This window comes from Convolutriloba macropyga, chromosome 6 (genome assembly GCF_964194025.1).
Source record: "Convolutriloba macropyga chromosome 6, txConMacr16.3, whole genome shotgun sequence".
NCBI classification, from domain to species: domain Eukaryota; kingdom Metazoa; phylum Xenacoelomorpha; order Acoela; family Convolutidae; genus Convolutriloba; species Convolutriloba macropyga.
The window spans coordinates 62,965,524-62,974,476 of NC_134473.1; the positions used below are offsets into that span (position 1 = coordinate 62,965,524).

The 8,953-nt window shown below is 36.9% G+C and overlaps 1 protein-coding gene across 1 annotated transcript; it reads right to left on the reverse strand.

Moving 5' to 3' along the window:
- Window positions 1-4,134: 4,134 nt before the first annotated feature.
- Window positions 4,135-6,574, reverse strand: LOC142341845 (solute carrier family 53 member 1-like). The gene has a single exon (XM_075393106.1). It carries the CDS (start codon window positions 6,548-6,550, stop codon window positions 4,376-4,378), a length of 2,175 nt encoding a protein of 724 aa, XP_075249221.1. The 5' UTR covers window positions 6,551-6,574; the 3' UTR covers window positions 4,135-4,375.
- Window positions 6,575-8,953: the final 2,379 nt, after the last annotated feature.

Sequence of the window (8,953 nt, forward strand, 5' to 3'; positions counted from 1 at the left end):
ATTCAGTAATGGAGCTTCAAGCCCAAGAAATTCTGGAGTTTGCAGAAATTCCTTACGGTTTGTTTGCCGCCAGAATTAAAACGATTTCAGCAGTGCTGTGAACGCACTTTACTTGCAATTGAAGGTTGTTTTGCATCTGATAATACTTAAAATTAGGTCCACAATCCCATTAACACAGCTGCCTGTTACGTCAAATGATTCTCACTATAACGTCGAATGGATAAATTTTCGAATAGATTACGTAATCTTTATCATTGATCAGTTTTGACACAAGAAAAAAAACGAACACTAGGAAAACATAGCTGGCAGATTGCCAGAAAATAACCGCGATAGCCTCGTAATGTGCAGTTTCAAAAAGATAGTAAGAGAAACAGACAAGAAAGAAAGGTCCTTTTAAAAAACGTTGAGACGTCATATTTCGATTAGGAATCTGTTTTTGTTATTACTGCTTCTATTAGCGGCCCTCAATTACACTTCAATTAGAGTGAAACGCAATCACTTCGTCTTATCTCTTTGAATTCAAGTAAATAAATGTCAATTTCAGAGTGAGGAGGTCATTTTGGAGAGAAATGACAAATGGGTAAAAAATGACGTCACGCAAGCAATTCAGTTAAAATTGCATGAAGAATGAAGAAAAATATTTGAAGTGATTGTGACGTCATATGGTTGTAAAAATCCTGTTGACGAAACAAAAAACAGAATGAAGAATTGGCTATTTAACCTGGAAACTAGTATTCTAACCATAAAATAATAGCCAAATCTTAATTAGCTGAACTTTCCGAAAAAAAATGAAAAGTAAGAAAAATTGACAAAAATAATGTCAAATTTATCAATTTTCTGTCATATTTCACAGAAAAAAAAGCTTGTTACGCAAAATAAAGATCCTAAAACCGGAAAAAGCTTCAAAAGGAAACAAGTGAACGAAAAAACTCACTCGCTTAAAAAATTTTTCATACCTACAGTTTTTGTTCCTTTGAAAAGGAGGTATGAACAAAATAGACACTTTCTCTTCATCGTTCTTCCAATTTGATCACAAAAACAACGTTTTAAAACTTTAATCACTCCCTAAGTTTCTGGTTTCTTTGCTCGCTCACTTATCGGAAAACCATAAAACCATTACGCCTCTTCGATTCATAAAACATACCACAAGTCCTGACTTAAAGTCCAAAGAGGTGAATTAACTGAAAGATCAATACGATCAACAATTACTAACAAAACCCAAAAAATCTAACATTTATTGCAAACCAAAAGCATATAAACGGAAGAAAAATAAAAACTGAAATGATTAATCCAATTATTTTGGCATCCTTAGCAGAAGATGAGACTTGTCATTAAGGAGAGCAAGCGATGACACTAAATAGAGCAATAAAAACTCGTAAACCTCAAAAATTCGATAAAATTTCAAAAAAAAGAGTTAAAGAAAAAATTAGCTGTGTACTTAAACAATTAAAACGAATTACAAAATCATTTTACCAATCTGAGACCTGTCTCTGATACAAAATAAATGATATAACAAATACGCTCAAGACTAACAAATATCATTAAAAAGTATTTGTTCCCAATTTTTTTTAATGATTTTTTTTTAGTTTTTAGCCTATTTAATACACTATTTAATTTATATTATAGAGTGGTCTCAGATTGTTAAATTTTTTAAAAATTTGTTTTAACTGTTAAGTACAAAGCTAATACTTTTTTGACCCTTTTTTATTTGTAAAATTTCATCGAATTTAGGTTTGAGTTGCCCAATTTAGTGCCAACTCTTGCTCTCCTTAATGACAAGTCTCATCTGTTGCTCAGGATGCCTAAACAATTGAATTAATCGCTTCAGTTTTTATTTTTCTTCGACTTACACGCTTTTCGTTTGCAAGAAATTTTACTGATTTTTTAGTTTTTGTATTTGTTGTTCTTATTGCTCTGTTTTCACTTTAATCGCATCAATGTCATATGTCGGTGGCTAACGAGTAATTGATAATCTAATTAGTCGTTTGATTTCATAGGAATTTTTGAGATTCTGACACCGGCCTATCGAAAAAAAACATTTTTTTAAATCTCAATTGTTTTCGTTTTTCTTGTGGTCTCATCGATGTCTGAAAAGCAAAATCAAATTCTTATTGGCCTTCTAGAGAAGCGTATTTTTGTTAATTTACTGGCTTCAGTTTCTAGCCGCTGGCTTTGTTCAAGGCTACACTATGTTTTTGAAAAGTTAAAGTGAATTTGTGAACCTAGACTTCATTTGTAGTTATATTGTCCCATCTTCAGCCATTAGAACTGCAAAAAAAAAAATTTGACAATTTAAATTTAATAAATGCTGTGGCTAAGAGTTTTGGCTTCTAAATATATCGTTTTTTTTTGTTTGGAGCCACTTCTTTTCAAAGTTTTTGATTTTCGCCTGTTTTCAGTTTTTGCTTATTTTTTTATTCTCAAAAGGTGTTTGCATTATGTACTCGTTCTGATGACGTATAGTGTTATTATTTTCGAAAACTTTTGCTAATTTTAGGGATTCTTAAAACTCTAAATCTTGGAAAAAAATTAAATTTTTTGTACCTATAATGCCAGGGGCTTTGCTGACTGCCTTAGCTCGATGTTGATGTAAAAATATTAATTGTCGGACAATAAGTTGAAAACAAAGTGTCAAAGTCAGGAAAACCACTAGCCATTAGCTCAATCATTTCATTAGACTCGCTTATGCCTCATTAGTATCAAATGATTCTGTCATTACTGATACTAGGTAAGACGACAGAAGCAATAAAAAAGGCGCAACAATCAGATTTTCAATAATATTTTACAACCAAAAATAGTGTCAGTATAAAAAAGGACATTAACTGCCCTTTGATGTGTTCAATCAATTGCAAATTTTTACCAATAGAACGTGTATCTATCATATTAATAGCATTTAAGTGAGGAAACCCTGAAAGCAGCAATCAAATTGCAGCTCAAGAAAATTCGTTTTCAAAAACATACAATTTATTCAAATACAAACTTCTTACTCCACTTTAAAGGTACTTGGAAAAAATCACTCTTCAAATTTACTCGCATTTTCGCTCCCTTTACTACTCCAGCGTAATTAAAATCACCATTCTAATTTGACTTCTAATTGACGTGAAAAAGCCGTGGAAGTGTGAACAGATCTTAGACAGCGCACCAATTCAATCCTAACACTTTGGATTGTAAAAAATCAAGAGAAGGCCAATAATAGCCTCAGCTATCGCTTTGCGGCTATTAAAAACGAAACTCATGTTTTCGAGACATGAGAATGAGAAGCACTTGTTTCTTTCAGCTTCATCTTGAACAACTGGAAACGTCAATAAAAGGTAATGTACTGTACACTTGAAACACTTACTTTATAAGTATCAAAATGCTAAGAATTGGTGACATTTCAAGTTCCGGCTATCATACTCTTCATCAAAAGAACTTAGCTCTACTCGCACCACATCAGCCATAAACTACTCGAAATTAGTGCTTCTCATTACGGTGACCCAATATCGGGCTGTTCATGGTTTTTGAAATAGTATTTACGGTTATCTTAAAGAGTGTTTACGTTTACCGTAATTTACTGTACTATTCAAAATCAACTCAGTGTGAAATAATTCTCTTTTAATTATTGGACACGGTAGTAATAAACACATTTGACAGTTGAACTTGTAACTATTGAATGTTTGCAATAAAAATAAACCTAACCCGATTAATTTGAGAATAAAAGAGCTAGCCTTGCAATCAAAGCTTTTAAAACTAAGTAAGAACATCAAACTGACAACATTAAAAATTCATAAAATTAGCTTTCTATCAAAATCTTGCCTGTCTTTTGCGACACTTCAAATTTTTGTTTTGACAATGCGTGAACAAATCAACCATAGAGACGTAAACATGTCAATCCCAGATGTGTCTGATCCATGAGCTGATTCCACATTCAGAGTTAATTTCCATGATGCAACAAAACAAGAGTGCTTTGTAACTTCAGAGCTAAAAACTATTCGCAATAACGCCATTTGCAACAAAAAGATAACCTTAATGGAAGTGATTAAAAAAACAACAAAATTAGCACTAAAGTTTTGCTACATCACGGCTCAGTTGCAGTAAGCAGTTGTTTCCTATTCCAGGGCAGATAACATATCTCAGTAAGTAGAAACAAAAACGTTTGGAAAGAAAGAATAAATTAAAGATTCTGTTATGGCTAGGCAAGATGGCATAGAAGTTTGCGAATAAAATTTGTGAATAATTTATGAATGCTCTATAGTTGGCTATACTAAAGTTGTCGTAAGAGCGAGTATATGGGGTGCTATCAAGTTAGATAGATGATTGTGATTCGCTTGGCTCTTGAGCTGTGGCGATGATTGGCGTTTATTGGTTGGCAGCCGCCTTGTTAAGTTGTCTTCAACTAATCATCATCTTCGTCATCAAGGTCAGCATTGATAGAATTCGCCGTGCCTCCTCCTCCTGTGTTGTTAGTTGCATTGAGCATAGAGGACAAAATGTCGCCTGCAGTACTCCCAGTCCCTCTGGGGTTGCTGTGGGTGTTGACCTCATTGGTGTTTGTATACTGGATGACACCCCCATAATTGGGTGTCCTCTTGCGAATGATCATCTCTGGGTTGTCCATCATCTCACACAAAAGCGCCTGATGGTCCTCTTCAAGAGGTGCAATGCTTATGTCTCTCGTTGCTCTAAACTCACCACAGTTGTTCAGATGCTCGTTCTCCAGTCGGAAGTAGTTCCAAATGAACCGACGGAACACTTCCAGCACTGCCAAGATACAAGTCAAAATATTGCAATCTATGAAGCCACCGATGGAACAGGCAAAGCTGAAAGTCCAGGCAAAACGGAGCAACGTATTCTCAATAATTGCGAAATAATAGAATGCTTTTGAAGGGTAGACCGTTTCCTCTCTGAGGAGCGGGTTCTCTGAGTTGTCAAAAGTAAGAAGACCCCAGTCCATTTTGAGATCCCATGAAAGCGTGTAACAGGATGAGATGAAACACGCAATACCCCAGCAGCATAGCAATGGGGTACAAAGCTCTCCGTTGTTCATTTCTTTGTATATAGACACCGCAGCAGAAAGCGAAACAGTGATGAAAGTTGTGGAATACTTTCCAGCATTTACTAAATGTGGGTGCACCTTTTTCGTGTTACAGTATCGTCGAAGACATTGAGCAAATCGGAACCAAGCCGGTAGCATCGCAACTACAATTCGAACTCCATAAGTGTAACTTCCGCAGATCTTGACATCCTGCTGACTGGTTTGTTCGGTATCGAACCAGTCGAGTTCGAAGATATAATAGCACAAGAGGAACTCAATATCCAGGATCATAGTTTGCAAACTGTTGAGCTGATCTGCAAGCCAGAAGTCCGGAAAGCTGACGGGGAAGAGAGGTGCTGTCACTATTCGGAAGAGATATCGAATGAGCCAGAAGCGAGCCTTGTATTTGAAGGAATGAATTGGGTTGAAGAGGTAAAATACGAAAAAGGCGAAGCATATTAGCGGACTGATGAACAAATTGACTCCTATTATTGGCGAGAAAAGGAAAAAGATGACACTACTGCACCAAACAGTGCCTAGGAAGAAGGCCACTTCTAGTAATTCATGGAAAGATATGTGGTCTCTAGGATCCAGTTCAAAAATTAGGACGTGATTGACACCGTACTTCCTCCAGCCAAACGTGTTCACACCCAGGAGTCCAACGAGGTAGATTACGAGGAACATTCCTCTGTAAATGGTGATGTATGGACTCCAGGAGTGGTGATGGTGATCTTGAACAAACACTGCTATCAAAATGATGGCCAAAGACATAAAAGCGACGCTGCCTGAGAAGAAACCCATGAAGAAGGTGGTCCTCGGGGATTCCTGGTCAACAAGAGGAGGAACTCTTAGGCGCTTCATAGCTCGCGTCCTGTTGCCCTCTTCCAGCTCTGAGATGTACGTTTCCTCACATTCGTGAATAAGTTTGTCAATCTGTTTGTTTGTGTAAAATGGCGCACTTTCCACTTTGTTCACCCTAAATGAAGTCCCACTATCTTTATCTAAGATCTTGTCGTGTTTCTTCAGAATCTTTCGGAATCCTGTAAAGTTGAGAGATTGATAGTTTTGCAGTAAAATTAAGCTTAGATAGAATTCACTGAAGGCCAGCTTCAAGTCTGAGATTTTTCGCGCGTGTTGAGCTAGCACTTTTTGTCTCTTATCAGTGACAATAAACGTCGCTGGAAATATCGAGTCTTTCCTGCCATTTGCTCTGTTCTTCAGTGTCGAAATTGTATCCTCCGTTCGTCGGCTTTTAGCCAGTTGCAATTCAGCGTGCAGGTTTGCCCATTTTCGATGAGCTTCCGCTAATTTCTCAGAGAAGAACATGTTGATTTTATTGAGTTCCTGTTCGCATTGTATGAAGAACTTCTGGTCGAACTTAGTGTAGTATCTTCTGATAGTTTCCTCGTCTGAAATATCCGGGGGAGGGGCCTGTTCCTGGGCATAGTACAACATCTCTTTCAGGTACTCGTACCTCACATACTGCTTTCGCCATTCTGGAGTTATGTGGGCGCTTAAATGCGCCGCGAACTTCATCTATCTGAAAAGCATATCAATATCTAACAGGGTGCAGAAAAATTGCTGTCGACAACTCAAAAAAATTTAAAACAAAACAGCCAATAATTGAGCGTTTTAATAATTATGATTCAGTTATGGCAATATAACAAGATCAAATACGAGGAGCTATACTGATAATTTGCCGAGTTTGAACCTTTCAGCTGAGTAAATCTTCATTAGTTCAACCAATAGGTTATAACATTTGAAAGCAAAACTAAGTTCAAGGCAATAAGTCTCGCTATTCCTACTGTCAAACAATTTAATATAGCCACCTCACGGAAGGGAGAAAGAAAAGAGAAAAGTCGCCTACCAGAGCCGCACTATTTTTGAAAACCATAGTGGGGCTGATGTGGCTAAAAAGATGTTTTAGTCATCAATTTTCACCAGTTGGCCCATCAAAAATAGTTCAACCGCAATGCTACTATGTCCTCTCGCAGTAAGCACTGGAAAAAGAATAATCACAAATCACCCTTGTGAAAGGTTTCATTTTAGCACAAATCACACTTGCTAAAATGAATCCTTTCTCCAATTCAAAACATAGCCGGCAGATTGCCGGAAAATAACCGCGATAGACGCTTCAGGCCTTCCATGAATTTGAAGCAACTAAAAAGATAGACAGATTGACCACCAGTCCTTTAATAGACCATTAGACCTTTTGGGTTAGATCCGGTCTGTCATTTTTATGAGACACATACGCTCTATAAGGAAAAAGCCCCAAGGGAGCTTTTTCAAAAATGATATTATAAACCATAAACTCAAGACTCAAGAATTAGGGAAAATACGTTTGGCGATACTTAGATGCACACTATTGATCTTTACTTAGTAAATTGTCATAGAATTTAAAGTTCATTAAGTGATTTCACAGGTCATTTTTTTATGAGTTCCCAGTAACTTCACCACTCTAAGTAGTTGAAGGACTACTAAACGCAGCTAAGGGCCTCTAATGAATCTTGATGCCCGCTGAGCCCTACCTGTTTATCCCGTTTTGAAAGCTCAAAGTCATGAAAAGTCATCAAAGTCATAAAAGTCAGGGTGAGACGAAACAAAAATCTGTTAGACGATTAAAAAAAAATTAGGAGCGCAATAATAGCCGCCTGGAATTGAGGACGCGGCTATTAATTAGTAGAATTATGAATGAATAGAGCAGTGGTAAAATTTGGGGGGTCTAACGCACAGAAAATGTCTCCTTTCACCAATTAGTCTCGAACCCAATCATTTGGTGCTTTATATACCTTTTAGTTGTTTCTTATAGCTTTAGCGTGATTTGGTCTAAGTAGTTTTTGGTATCCGTAGCTCGGCAGTGTAGGAATGCTTCCAGCAATAAGTTGTGTGATTTTGAAGTTGATTGGAGTCTGGGCTGGGAGGGATCCTATTGCTGTGCGGTAGACCACCCCAAATTTTACTACTTACAGCTCCCCAATACAATCAAATTCCTTCGTATTGTAAAAAAGAGCGCCTAAATAATAGCCTGTAAGAGGCGGACTGCGACTATTAAACATAACCGACTAACGTCCAGCTAAATTGCTCTCAAACGACGAAAGCTGTGGCTTAGCAGCTTTATTTTTTTTCCTGGGTGATTGGGGCGGGCGGGGTGCAGCGCTGAGAGTGGGGGTGTGGTTAAAAAGTTGAATTTCTTTTAATTTCAGCAGTTTAAGTTGCATAAGTTTACGTGATTTTGCGGAGGTCACTTCAAAATTCTACCCTTACATCTCGAACCGCTCCGCGGTTCTAGATAAACACGCAAAATTTTCAACAACTTCAAGCAAAGTTACGTAAGCTATACTGAAGCAAGAGCTACCTTCTAAAACAATCAATCATAACAGAAATCATTTAAGACAAAAAGAGAAGGCCAGTAACTAATCCGTTGAATTCAAAGAAAAACAAAGCAACATTCATTTAACATTCTAATTTATAACATTTCCAGAACAGCATTATTTATCATCACTCATCTACATTCATTCCTGGAAAAAGCCAGCCGAGTGCCTAATAGCCAGCAGATACCCGAAAAATCCAGTTGACTAAAACAAGACCAGTATACTATAAATAGATCAATAAAAGTATACTTAGACTTTCTAGTTTATTTCGATTAAATATACTAAATATACCCAAAATAGGCTAGAAATGTTCTAGAATCAAAATACTTCGTTTGAGAGCAGCTAAAAGGCTGAAATCCAGGTGTCCTTAAAACATATATTCAAGCGCATTTGAGCTATCAGATTTCCATCTGAAGCTTTTATCTATTGAATACCTAAAATACAACCCCCCCCCCCCCCCCCCAAAGCAACAAAATTCTAAGCTATTAAACTTTGAGGCGCTTACTAAACAAATGTTTACCTAGTCTAATTATTTTCTGGCATCAAGAAATTACTGGCTAACGAGAAC